The 21,111-nt window shown below is 36.6% G+C and overlaps 1 protein-coding gene across 1 annotated transcript in view; it reads left to right on the top strand.

Annotated features, from left to right (window-relative positions):
- LOC139690481 (histone-lysine N-methyltransferase 2C-like) overlaps positions 1-18,270 on the top strand; it is a 128,126-nt gene extending 109,856 nt beyond the window's left edge. Inside the window, exons 52-63 of the mRNA XM_071587938.1 lie at positions 597-742; positions 1,231-1,513; positions 4,387-4,601; positions 4,700-4,933; positions 6,059-6,424; positions 8,063-8,172; positions 11,013-11,256; positions 12,066-12,419; positions 12,881-13,530; positions 16,447-16,576; positions 16,661-16,843; positions 16,964-18,270. Of these exons, the coding sequence (XP_071444039.1) occupies positions 597-742; positions 1,231-1,513; positions 4,387-4,601; positions 4,700-4,933; positions 6,059-6,424; positions 8,063-8,172; positions 11,013-11,256; positions 12,066-12,419; positions 12,881-13,530; positions 16,447-16,576; positions 16,661-16,843; positions 16,964-17,056 (3,008 nt within the window). The 3' untranslated portion in view covers positions 17,057-18,270. The remainder of the gene's footprint in view (positions 1-596; positions 743-1,230; positions 1,514-4,386; positions 4,602-4,699; positions 4,934-6,058; positions 6,425-8,062; positions 8,173-11,012; positions 11,257-12,065; positions 12,420-12,880; positions 13,531-16,446; positions 16,577-16,660; positions 16,844-16,963) is intronic.
- Positions 18,271-21,111: the final 2,841 nt, after the last annotated feature.

Consider the following 21,111-nt stretch of genomic DNA (forward strand, 5'->3'; position numbering starts at 1 on the left):
TCTGTCTTCAAGAATTCTTACCATCTGTACGCAACGTGTTAATATCTAATGTATCTGAGAACATTTTCAAACATGCATTATATGTCACAACTGCAAATTATAAAAGAAAACTGGTAACATTTTTGTGGAATTAGGGTTTCGCTTATTTTAATAAAAACTTGGTCAATTGGTTACATTACAATTGAAATAGATAAAACAAGTGGGATAATACAATTGAGTATGCTTTAACATTGTTTTGTGCAAAGCTACTCTTGAATTAATACGGATTAAATATAAGGATAAAAATGGTAATATATTTTATGCAAAAAAGATTACGTCATATTTAAATTAGATGTTCTAGCACTTTGGGGCTCTAATGTTACGTATGGAGTCATTAGAAATTGTTGGCAATTAATTGTGCACAAGATTGGAAGGGGAAATATTCCATTGGGTAGTTTGCATGAAAACCCCAGATAGTCCACCTCATCTGGAACATCACCAGGCCCTATATAATTTAGGTTAGCAAGTGTTCACTGAATATTGTACAAATGTCCTTGGGTCTAAGGATGTACTGAAAATCAAATAATGATTGTTCATCTTGTCTTTTTGTCTTAAAGGTCTTCGACTAATTGAGGATGAGGAGTCTGATGCAGAGGAGGAAAATAGCTGGGCTAAAAGACCAGTGTCCCCGGTTATCCCATTGATTGCTCCAGTGCCAATACGCCCTAAACCTGGTATCATTCCAAGAGATCCTAGTGATGTGGTAAGTTGGACTAAGTGTTATGTTTTGAATGGGCCGACTTATGAATATTTGTAAGAAATCTGCAAAGTTTCCATTTTGAGATAGGATTAAAATATTCCTCTTAATCGTCTCCATCCCAATAATTGAAACAGTACCATTTTACATCCCAATTCCTCCCTCATAAAAGCTATGAATTAGCCCATAAAAATTCTACATTCTATGTTTTCCTAAACCCTGAAATAGTTCCACAGGAATATTATCTATCCTCACTTCTTGGTATGGTTTTAATTACTTAAATGCTCGTTTTATCTCACAATCAAGTATATCTGTACCTAAGCTATCGCCATGTATATCATATTATGTGTGTCTAAACTTGTGGTAGAATTTACCAGTATAGATTCTCTAAATTTGATTGATCCTCTTAAATTTTATTGAACATTTATGAGCAATACCAAGTCTTACTTTATTTAAGATTGATGCTTTGTTCATGGACACTTATTTCTTTGTAGGACAAGGAAAATGTTGGAGTGGCCAGGGGAGAGATGGTGATGTTGAAATCTCGCTTTGGGTCATCTCCTCCTGCTCCTCTCAAGGATTCTGGAAATGTTACAGTCACACTAACGCTATCGGCCTCAGCGGCTGAAGACATTGCTAGTGTGTTGAGAAATTTAGCGAACATACTTCGTGTTCCACCTCCATCTGGCTATCAGATAGTGGAGAGAACGACTACTCCTCCAAGCCAGAAATTGGGACTCTACAGAACCAAAGGAAAGGATGGTAAAGAGGGAGGAGGTTAGAATCAACCAGTCTTGTGTGGCATTTAATCATGACATCTATGTACATTTATTTACTTTTAATGCAGCACCCTTAATAATATTATCCCAAAATACTATTACAATATAACACTGCTTTAATGCTAAATTACATTTTTAGTGGTTATACATGAGTGCTTGGTTTTTTAATTATTATTTGGCCGTTAACTGAATTAATTGAAGTTACCTAGTTTTTACATTTTACATGTATGTATTTTTTCGGTCATCATAGTCTTTGGCTTTGAGTATCTCTATTTCATACTATATTATTTAGTATTTAGACTGCTGTGGGATCTTGCTTTACAAAGTACATCATCTGTACAAAGTTCATCAATTTACATCTAATTTACATTATTGAGGGTACTTTTTCCACCTCTGGTCATTCCATATGAGATCATGCAGGGATTGTGTGTTGGCGTCGCTTACTTCTTTCCAAGACCAGACATGTTGAAAGACAGAAAATGGTTACTTACTGGGTGAAGAAGAATGTTAGAAGAATAATTTGTGTAGCACAAAGTCTTACTTTGGTGTGAATTTTCATGGTGGACACGATAATTAGATGGAAAATCACCAATTGTCCACATCAAGGAATGATTGCAACAAAATTATTTTATCCCTCATCTTTCATCAGTATCTAATTTGCCCTTATTGCATTGATCATTCAATAAGACATTAGAAAAGAATAGGAAAACAACTTGCTGTGATTAATTTTGTTTATTTTTTAACGATATAATTTCAGCAATAACACGTTTCGCAGCATTTCTCAAACTTTTTAAAGCTACCAAAAATTAGAATTTCGCTATGGATGACCCATTTGAAATTGCTCCCTCATTTTTTAAAATTGTGAACAATACATGATATAAGTACACATCCATTAATTATTTACAACAAAAGAAAGCAGATATTTGAAAGAATCTAAAATGCCCTAAGCCTGGATAAGGGTTGCCATAATGAAGTAAGCTTACAATAAGCGCTTGTAATTGGCAACATGAATTCCAACTTGGTAATGATAGTCTTTGGTATTCCCCAAAGGAACATAACTGGCCCTTGCCGTACCTACCTTTCATTTATTAATTCTAAAATAATTGCCAACATAAGATTGTTCACCGATTTTAACACCTAACCTTTTGAGGTATAAGAAATAATACGAGGGTCATCCGGAAAGTAGTACCCGTTCGTGAAATAAAGACACAAAAGTAAATATTAACAAACATAAAAAATTTTATTTGAAAGAGGATACTTTAAACTACTTCTCAACATAATCTCCAAGCAAATTAAGGCATTTGTCATAACGTGTGACAAGTTTCTGTATTCCTGCTGCATAGTCCTTCGCCACCAGCTCATTGAGATACGCGAGGGACCCATCTTGCACAAATTTTTGCATAATGCAGATGGTGTTTAACAATTTCATGAACAATTGTTCGAGAAACATTGGGAAAATGCTCACAGATGTCATCAATTGTGACGCGCCGATCGTTCCTCACGAATTCGTCAACTGAGCTCACCAGTTGGTCTGTAATGACAGACGGTCTCCCCGAACGCTCATCGTCGTGTGTGTTCCCCCTCCCCATGTTGAAGTTGCGACACCACCGCCGAACAGACGACTCGTCCATTACATTGTCTCCATACACCTCCTTTAATTGGCGATGAATATCACATGGGCGAACGTTTCTTGCATTGAGGAATTTAATCACTGCCCTCACTTCACAACTGGCGGCGTTCTCAATTTTTTTAAACATTGTAAACAATCACAGAAACAACACAGGCAATGCTAGCGTCACGCAACTTGGCTCAGAGAAGGCAGACAAGCCACTGAAGCTATCTGACCTCGTCCAGCGGCTACTCGCGTCGTCAGCACTTCATGCGGCACGAACGGGTACTACTTTCCGGATGACCCTCGTAGTTACTGTTTCCCTAGCACAGACAGCCTAACATTGACCATAGCATAGACAGCCTAGCATAGACAGGTAGACATAAGCATAGTGGACCTAGTACAACATTTGGGAATCTGACATCGAACGTAGTATGGGAAAGCATGTTAAGGGTATCTACAGAGCTGCATTAAAGAATATGTTGTTTTTAAAATCATTACCTTAAGCGTGCATTTAGGATTTGGGACCTTACGGCTGGGGTTCTATTTTATGAATTGACCAAGATGGCAGGAAAAGTTGCCTCACTAAAGAGCAGTATGGACAGTAGACAGCGTAGCATTGGAAATATTATTAGATAACCTAGAATGGGAGCCATGAAAACTGATTAAAGGCTTGACAGTGAGTTTGTCTCAACAACAAACTGATGATTTGAATCATTTTAGCTAATGGTATACTATTACAGTGGAATGCAATGTACCAAATGGTAAAATTCTGTGTGAAAGAATCTTAAGTTCAACAGATTCAGGCTTGAGGTCGTGGAAGTTCATCATAATGAAATAACGACAATTTGCACTTTTCCACAGTTTATATAATCTTTATTATAATATTATATAAACTGTGGAAAAGTGCAAATTGTCCTTATTTCATTATGAAAGAATCTTGTTCCCTCTGTTATAATGAATAATTTTCTGCCTCCACTATTAAATAATTAAATTCATTTTTTATTTATGTAAATATAATAATAAGTATAATTTATTAATTAATTGAAAGATGATAGTCTAAAAATTACAGTTGAAAATAGTTATTGAAAATAAAATTTACTTCTTTTTCTGAATGATAAAATCATTAAATTACCCTAATGGCCAGTCACATTGTATCCCCTGACATACACATAAAATGGCTGGTAGGGCAATGTATAGATTTATGTGAATATTTATATTTGGCAACTAATGTTATATTTCAATTTCTCTCCCCATTTCAGATATGGCCATAATCCAGAGCATATTAAATGGTGCCACCAAGTTTTGCCGGCATTGTGATGTCGTAATTATGAACAACTTAATAAAGAAAAAAGTAAGTGACTTACCTTTTCTTTCACGAGATGACTTGGAGAGTGGTGATGATTTGTACTTCTGCAGTACCACGTGCTACATACAGTTCGCTCTCACCCATCGCTCCAGTGTTTCAGAAGAAAAGGTAAGTTGTTTTTATTCAAACTGTGTACCCTTATGCAAAAATAATGATGATTTTTATGATGTGCAAATATTAATGAGTAAATTTGTTTAATATACTAGGCTGCAACTATTGTGGACCATCTGTGTGACATTGTGAGTGGACGACCAAAGTCAAAGCCAACAGAGAAGAGAGGAGATATGCAAGGGAAGGAAAGGACGGCCAGTGAGAAGGGGGATGCCAAGGGCAAGGAGAAAGAGAAGGTTGTCATCAAGGAGGAGATCAAGGAAGAGGAAAAAGATGACGAAGTTCAAGCCATGAGTGTGGATGTCCCTGCTAATGAAAATGCTTCCAAGGTGTGTATCATTCTTGATATATTATTTCAAATAAAGTGGAACTTTCATTTCATGTTTGCCTTGAATCTGTCAATCCCTAAAAAGGGTATGATCCAAAATTTAAAGGTCAAATGGCAATTATGAAAAACAAAATTAATATTTATTAACAATTACTATTTCAAGTACTTATCATTTGAACGGTAAGTTCCTCGCCAAGTTACTGTATTAATAGATAGAATAACAATTGAAAAGTTTTATTTTTCTATTTTTATTTTCTCTAAATGCAGAATGGGGAAAGTATTTTTTTGATGAAAAAACTGAGTAGTAAAATTCCTTCAAGTACCATTTTTTTTTATCTCATTAAAATATGAATCACTTGACTCAACTCTTTAAGTGTGGGACTTAAATCGGAATATGGATAAAAAATTAAATTTCCTATTCAGTTCCCCATTTATCATCTCTTGCATGACAAATTTGTAATAGTGTCCCATATAACATGTTCTTACAAGGTCTGTCCCAAAAGTAGTAGGACTGAGATGATTAAAAAAGTTTATTGCCAAAGTTATTATATTCACTCATAAGTCTCCCCTCCCTCAAACCCAGCCATAGAAACGGCCGCCCATCTGTCCATCTATCTGGGGAAAAATAGAAGTCTTAGTACTTTTGGGACAGACCTTATATTTGGAATATTTGATCCTTTATGAATGTGGAAACTGTGTAAACCCCCAGATCATTCTCCTTAGATAGAATTAATGCTGAATCATTTTCACGCCAGGAAAAAGAAAGAACTTTCTAAAAGCTGTGTTTAAGGATAAACTGTAAATGGAGATTATCGCAAGACTTCCTTCATTTTCTAATACAGATGTACTAAGGAAAATGTTTAATAGACCCGAGTAATGTAATGTTACTGTTAGCATTAAATCCTGTCCTAATCTTTGATCATCAACTGGAACATACATCGAGAATATAATATTAGCCACATCATTATTTTCTTCAATTGGATGCTTAAAATGTGCATGATTTGTATTGGTGTGCGTGGTGCATTTATATTTAATTCTTTGACTGGATTAAAATCAAACTATTACAACACTATAATATATATTCCTTTGTCTTATTAAATGAATTTTGATAATTTTTTGTTCATAGGTGGCAGATGAGGTAACACCAAGTGAGTCTGGAGCTGTCTCCAGTAAGGAAGGTGACAGTGAGCAATTACCCGAAGGACAACGCAAGGTTGCTCCGTCCAACTCCACCACTTCGTCATCCACGGATAGTGTTCCATCGGCAACTCCCCCCACCAAAGCCCAGACTCCAACTCATCAAACAACGCCTAAATCCTCTGAAAAACGGAGCAGAAAGCATACTGGTGGTAGCGTGGGTTCTGGGACGGAAGACTCACTCTCAGTACCACCACCGCCCAAAGTTTGGAAAGGAAGACGATACAAATTCTGGAGCCCAGGTGTACAATTGGCCACAAAATATCGGAAACCCTCAGATCGAGAAATGACAGAGGTTGGTTGTCTTAGATCACGAAGGAAGGGAAAAACTTTCCCAGTTGGTCTCTTTTGGAGAAATGTCTTTTTTGATGAAATGAACTTTAATAAAGAAGTTAAATTAAATGAAATTTCAGAGCAAAAGTGCAGTGAAACTTCCTTTAACTAGCATAATTCATTCCAGAATTCCACAGAATCTTATCTGTGGCACAAAACAAATTATGGACAAAGTTTATTCAAATAAAATTATGCATGCATTTTGAAGGATAGTGAATCATCTTCATTTTTTTTTCTATTGCGGAATGAACCAACCTGGGCTGTGCATTCATATTGCTATGAACAAATCACATTTACCCTCATTTGGACATCATTTACCTTCCATGGTAAGGTTGTGCTGCTTCCTTCTTCACTATTCTTTGCAGTGCTGTGGATGCCAGTTCTTATTGGAGCACTCACGATTTTTCTTAAATACTTCTTTTTGGTCATTGATAATTCCAGTGACTTATTAACAAGGTCAGCAAAAATCGCTTATGCCTTCTCACAAATAATGTTCTTGTCGATAGCATTGCCTTGCAATTACTTTCTGTTTATTCATGTGAGAAGCAATCTTTCGACATAGTTGAGAAATGGTGACCACTATGGATCTTGTAACTGAAGCAGCCGGCGCACAATCAGTCCCGGACTTACCCTTTCCTCATTGCACATTATGCGAAGCATCGCTTGTAAAGTGAGTTATTTAAAAAAACATTTTTTGCTCATTAAGAGAATTACATGTTCTGTGAGGTGCTCGTTAAGCAAGGTTCCACTGCATTATTTAGCAAGACTGCATTTCATGAATTTAGTAAGTAGCATTTGCTGGGTTGAAGCAAAATACCAGTAGGCCTTTCTTTCGTGAGTTTACGTTCCTGATAATTCCTGGAAAAAAAGTAATCAATGCAATGAGAAATAAAATGTTTGTTTCCACTCCCAGAAGAATATGATGATGATGATGTACTTTTTCTACTCTTGTGGGCACTTTAAGATGAAGAGGCAGTAAAAATTAATGCCAATAAACTGAAAATGAAATTTTAAAGTAACACCAGAACTTGATGTGATTATTGCATGATTCACTGGGAAAACATTTCAAACTGATAGATGTACTATTGAGTATTGAAGATATTTTCAGAGGGGATGCAGGAGGATGGTAATTATAAATAAGAAAAGGAAATTTCATCAAATTTGGCAATATTGCCATGAGTGAGAAACTTAATAATGTGGATAAAGATGTTGATGTTGGTTGTAATGAATTTTAATACAGCATAAATCCAAAATAAATGAAGCCTCACTAATCCAGACTTGCTAATATGGACAGAGTTTGCCTGTGTGCTGCGGGTGACTTAATTAGGAAGTCGTGAGTAGCAGCATTGCTTAACTCTCCTGAAATTAACATTAAGCTTTCAAGTTTCTACAAATGTGGTTGAAAATTATTGTATTTTTAAAAAATTGATGGGTAGTTTCAGAACATTATGTTATTGGAATATGAAGGATAGCAAGAGCTGAATGGAAAACTGCGTGGGGGTGGAAACGCATTCACATAATGATAGTCAACTTGGGTATGTTGATCTACCATTATCCTGCGTTATTGTTATCAAACTTTAATGTCTATTGTGTTTTACAGATGCTTTTCCGGCTGGGAATAACTGTGATGCCGGACAAGATGCCAGATGACAAACGGAAGTGTATGTTTTGTCACCAGATTGGGGATGGAGTTTCAGATGGGCCAGCCAGGTAAGTTTACACAATGGAAGTTACATGGGTGCAGTAATAGCAATAGTATATGGCTGCTATACCTTGTTTAAATATGTAATTATTGGTATAAGTTAAATATAGTAATCCAAATGTTCCTTGTTAAGTGTGACCTCTGTGGATAGTGGATGGAAAATACACCAGCAGTAACAGTTTGACATGCACATGCCTGTAAGAGGGTGAAGGGGGTCCTGGAGGATGTGTTTTCTGGTTCCTAGTCTTGGATGCCTGTACCAAGGAAAAATACCCTTTTTCAACCCCAGTTAATTGCCGATTCAGGAGAAACAGGCTGACTATAGACTCCTTAGTTCAAGTAGCTAACTTTCTGCAGGTAGCATTAGTACTCTGCTGGCATATCATAGTTCTCTTTTTGGCATCAAAAAGCCTATGATGAGACATGGTGCTTCAACAAGCTTTTATAAGTACTACATGCTTGGGATTTTGGAGATATCAGCCAATAATTATCGGAAACATTTAGATGAACAGTTTCTTTGAAGTTGAAATTGAAACCAGTACCCCAAGGATTGGCATTGCATTAGCACTCTTCACATTCACCCTCAACAAGGTCGCTGATTGTATGAGGCCAACCTTTAATAGGATCACTCTTTGTTGAGCAACTGGCTAAGTTCTGCAGATAACATCGATAAAGTGCAATAATAAGGCAATTGCCTTGTTGGAGAAATATTCAAGTAGCAATAATTTCCATTTGTCTCAACAAAAAATAAAATCTATAAATTTCATTCAATTGCATGTAATGTTTCCAAAACCTAATTTGACATTAGGTGGCAGGAATATGCCTTTCAAAAAGTATAGGACCTTGCTGGGTCTGGTTCTTGATTGCAGCCTCATTTGGTGACCCTAGGGCAGCCAGTTGAGCAATAATTGTAATAGGATTAAAAACACTTAACAAATTATTAGCCCTATTGCATGGGAAGCTGATCATACCTTAATGTTGATCATATCAAGAAAAGGTGTGGTTGAAGCTAGATTATGTTTTTGCTGTAAATGCATTGAGATCAGATTGTAATTATGGTCGCAAAAATTGATACTCGACTTGGTACAATTGGGGAATGTAATATTTAATAGAGGTGGTGACCAACAGCAAAGGTCGTTTGTGGTTGATGGGTAATTTGGAAAAGTAGAATTGTCACGGGAAAGGGTGAAGAAAAACCCTGTGCCAGAACTATAGCATTCTCTTAACAAAAGATACCGAGGCATCTGCAATTTAACATTCCATACCATGGACAGCGTACTTCCCTTGGAGTGCTCTCTGTATGGCACGCTAGTAAAGATTGAAATGCCTCCATAAAATTCTGCCACATTAGGGTTTGATCCCGCACCCACAGTGTGGAAAGCCAGTGGACTGTCAACCACACCAAACTGATCCCAACCTTGCAACTGTTACTTTAAGAACTAGTCCCGTTGTGAGCATATGCTTAGACAGGAGGAATAACAGTTTATATTATCATTGGAGATTCAATTACGGTCACCATATTTTATATGAAAGACTAAAATGTGATGGTGAAATAAGGATAACTAATGAAGATTCTGATTCACGCAAAACCTACAAAATAATATTGCAACCCTAGAGGTTTATTTCTGAATGAAGCCAACAAAGTCAAAATGAGTGTTCATTTCATAATTGTGTAATGAAATAGTTTCTACATGCTGTAATTGGAGAAGTTTCTCGTTAGCAAATCTTTTTCGTCAGACCCAGATTCAGGGGATCTTCCTAAAGTAGGATTCCATTATGAATTTATAATAAGATTTAAGTGGTAACTGATAAATAATAAAGTTTGCTTAAAACATCTTTTTTTTATAAGAAATTGGTTCTTGCATAATTAATAAAATTATGCAAAATGAAGGATTGATTTGGGAAAAAAAGCAACCAGTTCTACACTTCTCAATGATGACAAACCAAAATGTCAGCTTAAAAATTCAAAATTCAGCTTCAAAATTTCACTTAATGGAGAAAAGTTAAAGGAAGAGTGGTGTTAAGTTGCAATTCTTTGCTCATTGAAACATATTTTATTCCTATGGGAGAAAAACTTGAACTTTGAATGTTGATAATTTTTATTTTTTTTGGGAAGGTTGGATATGGCTCATCATTTAGGAGTCTAAAAACAAAGGTTTTATCACCATTTAGGAGTCATTTATCACCATTTAGGAGTACCATCATTTAGGAGTCCAAAAACAAAAGGTTTTATCACCAACAATCAAAAGCTAGGCCTGATGTAAAGGATTAACTAGTCTCAATTTTAAATTCTGATGAATATGGCACTCAATTTTTTCACTTCAAAAACAATGTCCCTTTGTTGTAGTTAATATTTGGTATCGTGTTGACGAAAATGTAAGAATGGAAAAACAAATCTAAAAAATACCAGTGAACAGTAATGATGAAAGTAGTGCAATGAATTATTAGTGAATTGTTTATAGGTAATAATGATTTGTGATTTCTTCAGTGTTTTTATCATTTCTTTGCTTTTATTGTTTCTTTTTGATCATACCTATAAGTATAACAGCCCATAATTATCATTTATATATGCTTCTTGTTGCATTTTTCTTGGAAAAGAAGTGAATGTGTATTGCAATTTTATCTAAGAATTTTTTTCAATAAAATTAATGTATATTAACAGATCATCATTAAATTTTCTTTGTGAACATCGGATGGATTAGTTGAGTGATTAGTAATAACTGAGCTCAATCCTGGTTTAAAAATGATGATCATTATATTGAATAATTTCCCTGGATTAAAGTACACAATGCACATGTTATGTATTTAATAAACAATGGCATTTAAATTAATTAATTAAATTTTACAGGCTTTTGAACTTTGATGTGGACCAGTGGGTTCACCTCAACTGTGCCCTGTGGTCTGATGAAGTTTATGAAACAGTGAATGGTGCACTGATGAACCTGGAGACAGCGCTCCGCCAAGGGCTCTCCCTTAACTGTGCAGTGTGCAGGCGCACTGGGGCGACAGTTCGATGTTTTAAAACGCGCTGCTCAACGGTGTACCATTTAGGATGTGCGGTAAAGGATAAGTGTGTCTTCTTCAAAAACAAGGTTAGTCTTCCCTATATGGTTTTAACTTGGTCAAGGTCTTTAAACTTGAACAAGGTCAATGTGTTTGGTCATTATGGCCAAACGTTTTGTGACTCAATTTTCAGCAAAGTCAGCAGGCAGAAGTCCACTCATTTTGTTCATGTCAGGAGTTGCACATTTCTTTTGATAATTTTTTATTGAATAACCTGGACACCAACTGATTCCTTTCGAAGCGTTGCATAAAATATGAACTGTCAATTAGCTGGGCCAGATTGCATGGTATTTTAATTGACAAGTGGAATGGTACCATGGGATTATTGTCAGCGTATTAGCAAATATTTCTAAGTTTGTTTATTTTATTCCAAATATTTCAAACTCCAGGTTTTTTTGTCCCTTTCATTGTGAAATGAGGTTTTATTTTAGATAATTTTTTCGATTTTGTGAAGGATATAAATGTCATTAATGACCCGTGTAGTTCTTTTATTTAGCCACAATTTCTGTAAGACATGCATCACTATTATAATAGTTAATCAAGGATATGGCTTAAATAGGTGAGAGAACGGCTGAAATACTTTCTGAGGTCTTGTGTGGATTTGACCCATTCAAAGTAAAAATTGTTGTTTCTTTCCCTTTTAAACTCTCTTAACACTTTGAAAAAGAGGTATTTAGTCACTTATCTCTCAAAAGGTAATTGAAGAAAGTTGGTGACCTTTTTAGATGTCTTACCAGCCTAGTTTTGACTGGAATTTGTGGCCAAGTGCTGTTTTGTAACTTAAATTTCATCCTGATACATATTGAATTCACTCAAGTGTGTAACCTTTCTTTTCCAGACTACCTATTGCCCACAACATGTTCCCAAGAATGAGAAGGAAAATGAGTTGACCACCCTCTCTGTCTTCAGACGTGTGTATGTGAACCGCGATGAGAACCGACAGATTGCTAAAGTCATGCATTACCATAATGATCCAGCAAATGAAGCTGCATTCTCATCGCTTGTATTGTTGGAATCCAATGGTGGAGATGGCGATGGCTGTGAGAGCATTACTTGTCCGCCTCCTGCTGACCTGGATGGCAGCCTGCTCCGTGTTGGGAGTTTAATATTCTTAAGTGTTGGACAGCTTCTCCCGCACCAACTTCAAGCATTCCATACTCCTCAGTACATCTATCCCATTGGGTACAAGATTGTGAGTGAAAATAGATCCTTATCGCTTAAATGTTGTTCACATTCATGAATGTTCATGAAATATGATTTGTTTTGAATGCTTCAATTGTGAAACCCTGTTCTTGCATGGTGGTGGAGGTTTGATTTCTTAGTTTTATTATTATTGTGCAATTGTGTTAATTTGAGTACAAGTATTCATTCTATTCAGTTTCATCCCCATTAAGTGCATTGTGTATAATATTTTTCTTAACTACTGTAATTGATGTTTGAAGAACAATTATTACATCTTGTAATTGGCTGATTTGTTTATAATGTTTTGACCAACAAATCACTTGTCTTGTAAACCAAGAACTATTGCTTCCTCTGGATTATCTACTCATTTTCAATTAAGATTTTTCTATATGCATGTACATAACTTAAATACTGTTTTCATTATTTCACTGCATTCTGTAATGATTGTATTTTGATTCCTCTCTTGAACAGGTTCGATTCTATTGGAGCATGCGTGTTCCCAACAAACGCTGTCGTTACGTATGCTCTATTCACGAGTCACAAGATAATCGACCAGAATTTCGTGTTCGTGTTCAAGAACCACATCATCCTGACCTGCACCTTGTTGATAGTTCTGCTCGAGGTGTGTGGACTCAGGTTCTAGAGCCTCTGACGGAACTCAGAAATTCCTCCGGTACCGTTAGGCTCTTCCCACGATTTGTTTCTGGAGAGGACCTTTTCGGTCTGACCGAACCTGCTGTGGTAAGAGTGTTGGAGAGCCTCCCAGGTGTGGAGAATCTTTCCGACTATCGTTTCCGCTATGGGAGAAATCCACTTCTTGAGTTGCCCCCTGCAATGAATCCATCGGGATGTGCTCGAGGAGAGCCACGCTTGAGAGGAGCACACCTCAGCAAACGCCCACATTACACACAGCGCACTGCCTCTGCTTCTACAGCAACAGCCTCTGCTGGTCTTGGGTCTGGAACACAGAGACCCCTAACTCCACTTGGTTCCAGCATGAGTATTGGCAGTAGTCTTGCGGGGGAGCCTGCATGCCCCTACTCTAAGCAGTTTGTTCATTCAAAGAGCTCACAATACAAGAAGATGAAGCAAGAGTGGAGAAATAATGTTTATCTTGCAAGGTAAGTTACAATGCAATTATAACTAGAAATAAGATGTGCATAGTGATTATTGGATGTTGGTCTTGTACATTTGTTATTATCCTTTCTTGTGTTATAATGTCAGTCATCTTAATGGGAGCCTTGTAATGAACTTCTTTGACTCAACTTTTTTCTACTTTCAGTGCTTAAGAATTTTTTATTTATCCTTTTGTCATTGTAATATAATAATGTCTCATAAATAATGATTTCCATCCAAGGTGGCAAAATGGTACCATATTTTCATGTAGTTGTTTTGGTTTGCACTTGGTATAGACATTGCTTTAATCAGCCAGGAGAGGAAAGGTGAACACAGTGAATGCATGATTTAATTACAAGTGTTAAGTAACTGATAGTTACTGCAGACCTCAGAGTGAATCACTTTTTTCACTTTTGGTATAATTTTTCAGATTATTTGCTCAAACTTTTTTTGAGACTGGGTCTTTAAAATCTCCTTCTTTCTGGTTTTATATTTTTTTTATTGGCCTGCCGTATTTTTAAATTTTTTTGGAACAAAAGCTTGGCACAAGTGCCTACTCTTTGCTTAATGAGCAGAATAAAAATTCTTTGTATTGCACAAAATGAGATATTTTCCTTGATCTTCAATAATGTCTAGGAATGGTTTTGTCAATCAAAAAGAGGCTTTTATATTCTATTGTTTCAGGCTTCACTTTGTGGAAGTATTTAATATCCATACTAAAAAGAAAGACTTGTACTTTTCCACAGATTTCCCCAGATAAATCTGGGGAAAAGTGCAAGTCTTTCTTTTTAGTATGGAAAAAGAGGCTTGTTTGAGTTTTATCACGATTTAAAAACTTCTTTATGTAAGGATTGCTTCCTTATGAAAACATTGCTTTTTTGCATGGATATCAAAGATCCTATGGCCAGAATGCCAATAGTGTGTTTTATTCTGTCATATGGTGGGCCTTGAAGTCAATCTCTGGTTGCTATTTACTGCAGTTCAGAGAGTTTTAATTTTTTATGACTTTTTAATTTGTGTGACTGGAAATTTCATCTAATGCAAATTTGTGGCAAACAGATGATGCCCATGGATTGATGCTACACTGTGATAGGGAAGCAATGTCTTTAAGTGTCCATTTCGTAAATTTAATTGCAGGATGATGTCTGAAGACAAGACAAATTTTAATAGAGTTTGGAAAATGATGGAGAACTGCATAGAATCAAATATTTTACAATTCATATAATCAAAATTTGGTTGCCAGATGTATATATGAATTTAGTGAATTAAGAGAAATCCTAAAAGTGCTGAAGAGTTAAATTTAATCCGTAAAACAAGTGAGGTACTTGAAACTGGTTAATCATAGGCAAAAGTCTTTGTGTTTTGTGAGACATGGCTAAATCCAGTAATCAAAAATGTCCTCTCCTTATCTCAATGTTACCCCTGTAGCTAAGGGAATGGAGAATACTCCCACAGTATCCTTGCTTGTTGTGAGAGTTGGCTTTAGGAGCTGGGGCAAAACCATGAAAACAATCCCTGGGGAAGGGCCTGAGCAGTCTGTGAATCAAAATTTCACTACATCATCTCAAAAGACTCTCAGGCACTCTCAGCTCCTCCCAAGCTGTGTGATTTTTTGGGTACCAGATCTTCCAGAGATACCATAGGCAGCAGAGGGAAAGGAACTGGCCTACCTACCCTGATATATGTATTTCACATGGCATTGGGGCTTAGTATTGAGTTAACGGGACCATCACCTATCAAACCAAACTTTGGGTTGATTTTTGCATTTATTTTTCATATTTTGTAATATATTTTTTGTCCGAAAGCTTGTGCACTGAATTGAATTAGATCAGATATCCATTTGTATACAAATCCTTTCAGAAGACCTTGCTTAATTTTGGGTGATATACCATGTTCACTGTTGTGACTCTGTTCAACAGCTGTTATGACTGCATTGTGATTGCGCTAAGTAAATTGGGTCTAAGGGAATCCTTTAATCCCGTCAAGTTAATGAGTAGTCAAAGTAAATTTACAGATTTTAAATATATAATACTAGTTCAATGAACAATTCTAGAATAACCTGGAAAATATGGTAGAAATAACTGTTGTCTCCAATTTTTTTCCATGACTATAGTAACAAAATTCGATGTTGATATTTTAATTTGATGGGTAAAATGCTGTTTTGTTTTTTTCCCACGTGGGTTTTTTCCCCCATCCAACTGGGTTGAGTTGGTAAGGGGTCTGTGAAGTTGCGCATCCTTTGCAGGATGGCATATCTTAAATATCTAAGGAAGCATATGACATTTTCTGAGAGTGTTAATTGATTCGATGAGATGAACATTCCAAGATTAAATGTTGATGATGATACTAAGGAATAGGTGTTGATAATCTTTTGGCATTTTTCTGTTTTGTGATAAAGTTTTATAATTTATGCATCATTTTTCTTTGGATATTTAATCGCTCAAAGGCAGATAGGGAGAGGGAGTCAAAAAGTAATCTATCTGAAACTGCAAGACTTTTTGTGGGTGACATACCATATAAATATATAAAAAATTTCATCTGTGATGGGAGGAAGGAACACCCATGTGGGGAGAAGGGAAGGCTGTAGGCAGTAAGATGACACAGATATATAAACTGAACTTTGCATTAAAAAAATTAGGAATACCTAAATTTACATTGTGTTTAGTTGTGTTGTATGTATAGCACTGTTGCTGGGTAGCGTTGGTCACATTTTTATAATGCTTTGGATGAGAACCATAATGGGTCATATCTAATTTTTGCTTATATTTTATTTCACCCATTCATGTTTTGCATAATTTAATTATCAACTTTAAATTTGATTGAATTTCCCCCTAATCATTTGATTTGTTAATTTAAGTGGGATACTGAATTGATATGATGTGGAGTAGTATAATATTATGTCATTTCTTTTCAATCCTTAGGTCCAAAATTCAGGGGCTTGGCTTATATGCAGCACGTGACATTGAAAGGCACACTATGGTGATAGAATACATTGGTGAAATTATAAGAACTGAATTAGCTGAATTGAGAGAGAAGCAGTATGAAGCCAGGGTGAGTTTTTGGCTTACATTGTGTAGATCTTTTGGGAGCCATGTTTGATGTTCATTTTATAATGACTTTGTATTTGCATTCCAGAACCGTGGAATTTACATGTTTAGGTTGGATGAGGATAGGGTGATTGATGCAACACTTTCTGGGGGTCTTGCTCGTTACATCAACCATTCATGCAATCCCAATTGTGCTGCTGAGATTGTGGAAGTTGAGAGAGACCTGAGAATCATTATATTTGCAAAAAGACGAATTTCAAGAGGTGAAGAGGTAAGCAAGCATCACTAACGTTAATCATGTGATATTAAGTAAGCAGAGGCTCAGAACAGTTGTGCTCGTAATTTGCTCATTTGATTCAATGTTTCATTAATTATTCTTATTCCTCTTTAGCTGGCATATGACTACAAGTTCGACATAGAAGATGACCAACACAAGATCCCATGTCTGTGTGGTGCATTTAACTGCAAGAAATGGATGAATTAATTTTGAACTTGATATTAGTTCTTTAATGAGGCATTCATTAATGGTAATCCTAAGTTCAGCGAGGTAAATGATATACCTTTCTTTATACATTCCTTTGATTTGAATTAGATAATCATGTATTTAATGAGAAACACATTAGTCATTCAGATATAGAGTTATTATTGAAATCTGTTGGAAAATTAAGTTTTAAGTATAATGGACTGTAAATATGTATCAAGGTGTACAAAGTAATGTATTGTAAAAATCTATAAATACTTTGACAGAAAGTGATGTTAAAGGGTAAAATGGAAATAAGCGAATTAGTTTTTGCAGCGACTGTTGTTGGTTCAATCATTGTTTATTTTATGGTTGTTAATTGCTCTTGTGTTGGAATTATTCTTCCATGTCGCTGCTTTTTTAAATGAAAATATCAGAGGGTGTGTATTTTGATCTTCAGGATGATGTGCAAATAAGAACCAAACAAGCTATGTTGCCAAAGCAGATTTTCATAGTGAATGTACAAAGTCGAATTTTTAAAAATTGTGTATTAAGGTGGTGTGCTGTGCCACAAATGATATAAGTAGGGAGACAGAATCAGTGATATGATTTTCTTTTTTATATGCATAGATGTACAAAGTAATGAGGCCCCTTTTAGGGGTTTTGTGAAATTTAATGAGAGATAATGCCATGATTGCCTGTGTATCTCTCTATTTTTTGACCATCAAGATGCACGCACCACGATTCATTTGAGCATCAATTGGGTTGGCACCAGTACAAACTATCATTCTATTAATAATGACCAGTGTAGGTGTTACCTTCACGTCTACTCCCCTTTTTATTACAAGAATTGTACATAGTTCAGTTAAGTTAAAAGCACTTTAATAAAGTCACTGTAATTTCTTCCTCCATTGCCATGTACAGTTTTTGTTTTATTTCTCTCTTGAGAACTAAATACTTTTGTACATTCGAGTTTTTGTAAACCTAGTGAATATAAACCTGAATCATGTGCATTATATTGAAATAGAGAGGATTATGCCTTGCTATACAGCTTAGTTAAATTTCAAATGGAGAAAAATGTTAAATTCATATGATCCTCTCTTTCAATCCTCTGGACAATCATATAGGGATTGTAAAATTCTCTAGCAAACTGAAAGAATGTATAAGATGAAGTTGTGTATATGATTGTGTGTGAAAGATTTTTCCGTTACTGTGGTAAAATAAAAGTGTTTGTAAAATACGTGATAAATATTGATTAAAAAAAATGAATGAGTTTGATTATAGAAAATCTTGCATTGACCCCTCATAAAGTTGTGTAAAATGCCCAATTGATTTGTATTGCAATTCTGGCCAAAGGATAAGTTGATAGAGAACAGTCACACTATCAATCCAGGGCGTAAGTGAACATCCCATGGGTCACTTTTGTGGATGGCCAACCAGAGGTGACCTGGCATTGGAGGAGATCATAGTCCAGGGCCTGTGATTGGCCAGGTTGTTTCCGAATGAAATGTGGCCCTATCCATAATCATGCATACATGCAAACCTTTTGAAATTTTAGAACAGTTACAAAAAGGTGCATGAATTTGGTTATAATACTGAGGGGTGGAATGCCACTATTCCTTAAACCGTAAATACGAATTGATAATGAGCGATGTCATCTTCAGGGGCAAAGTAACTTCAGGTCGGTTATAAAGGTGGAGTTCCCCTCCACCCTTATAACCGGTGGCCGAGGCTGAATCCAGCCACCAAGAGGTGGCTGGATTGGTTGGTGGGGGTGGTGGAAGGGGAGATGAACAATGGCAAGTGGGGTTGCTATCCTCCTCACTCGCCATCACCCACCTCCCTTGCACTCTCCATCAACCCCACAAGCTTCACCAGGTGTATTGCACTTGTCAAAATTCTGGAATTTGCTAATGTATTCCTTCTTCGCTCAATTAATACTTCTTATTTCTGTGAAATTTTAAGAGTATTCTGAAATTTTATCACACTGGAAGTGGTGCGAATTGACCATCATTGTTGAAGTACCCACTAATCGTAATACCTATTGTGGGATATTCGTGCATACAATCCACATCATATTGCCAATACTAATGTGACCACTTGCTTGTGAGAGGTATAGTCTAGGATTTAGTGTGTCGATGTGCACCCTCAGACATTATGTTTCTGCTATGCTTTTAGTTAAGTGTTCACCAACAAATTTTAGCACAATTATGTTCAGAATAGGGATATAGGTTTACTTAAATACCAGTACTCTGTAGCTTGTGAAGAATAGACTGGTGATAATGGTCATTTTGAGTGACAAGTTTTTTTTTAAGTCTGGCTCATCTGGTCTGACTTTGTTGATAATTCCAAAATCTTATGATGTGGATGGTTTTCTGACCTCAGGCTGGTCGTCTTCAGTTCCAGCCTCATCCATGTTGCTATCCACTAGGTGTTCATCATTTTGAGTCCTCTTTCAAGTGCGGGAAACTGATGGAAATTGAGTGCATCCTAGTTCTACTGCCACCACTGGTCACCAATGCACACACTGTGTCCACCAATGCCTCTCAACTTTTGCTGAAGACTCAGACATGCTGGTATAGCAAAGGTTGGGTGGTGATGCCATATCCTGATCACTTGGGAGTCATTCATGCCACAGGGGTTGTCCCATCAACTTGGTCTGAATGCCATTGTATGTTGAACCAAAATTACGTAGGCCATATGTACTCACTCGCTTGGAGAAGAATTTGCATCCGAACACCCAGCCACTAACCAGGTTGGATTCTCCAAAATTATTTACTTTTTCAATGCTGGTGTAATGTGATTCCTCATCGCCATTCCAATTTGGTATAATTTGTTGGTGGGACTCATCAGCTCACAAATGAAGGAGTGCTCCATTAGTTTTCCTATCTTAGGACAGCTCTCAGGAGGATTGATGGATGGCAGTGTTCATATCACCATCAGGGCAGGGCTGTGTGTTGGAAGCTTTGCGATAGATGAAAGATCCCCCTACTCCAAGGCCAATTGTGAGTTTCAATTTCAGCCAATCCAGCTGTTCATCACGATTACCTCAAGGAGATGCATCCTGTTGTACAGCAGCTGGCTAACCATAGCTTATGGTTTTAGGATGTTTTCATCCATCAAGGAAGATTTCAGACTTATGGCACCCTTTTTCGGAGCTTTTGAGTCTCAGTGTTGTCATATACGTTAGGATGTGAAACAGTCCTAGATATTCTGCCTATATTGCCTCAAGAAGTTTGCACTCTAAACCATCCATGTAATGGGGGGTGGTTTAAAGGGGCACTGAGGTCGCTTGCCGGCAATCTGAGCTGCACCAAATGGTTCTCCATCTGATGGTGTTATCTGCTAGGCTGGATAGGCATCCCTGAAACCTCCGGGTTGAGGTGAAATGTTCGAGATTACATCCTTGTGGGGGAAGAAATAGATTTGAGGGATAGGAAGCAGAAATGGCACTGTGAGTGAAGAGCGAGGACTCTGCCTTCACTTGAACTTAGGTTTTTGTTATTTTAAGTATCATATGATTTACTAGCATAAAATAAATAGTACCCCAGTTCTGGTAAAATGAGAAATTTGAGCGGAGTTTTATATATGTTTCATTTACACATCTTCTGATTAAAAAAAAAACCATAAACACAGTAATCAACCCGAAGGTCAGTTTGGTAGGTGATTGTTATTAAATATTCCCTCCCTGATTAGGGCTGTCGCCAGCAAAAGCTTTCTGTTAATAAGGTGAGAGAGAGATGGTGAAACATTGAAAATGTTCCTTTTCACACATTGCACTTTCACTGATGCTCTTCCGGGAGAACTGAAGTATCCCAAGAAACTCCAAGATGGTACAATGCTCATCGAAACAGCAAATGACTTGGAAAGCAAATAACTGGTAGGTATGGGAATGCATCATGTCATCACAGTGTCTATTGGCATCCATCACACCTAGAATATCTTTTGCGGAGCCATAAATCATTATGACATATACATGGAAGTCAACAGAATCAAGAAAGATATAGCCTATATAGGTGTGATGAACTGTTATAGATTCACCAATGGGCGAAACAGCAAGGCAATTAATACCACCTCTG

This window comes from Hetaerina americana, unplaced genomic scaffold, assembly GCF_022747635.1.
Source record: "Hetaerina americana unplaced genomic scaffold, ioHetAmer1.1.p SCAF_3, whole genome shotgun sequence".
Lineage (NCBI taxonomy): Eukaryota > Metazoa > Arthropoda > Insecta > Odonata > Calopterygidae > Hetaerina > Hetaerina americana.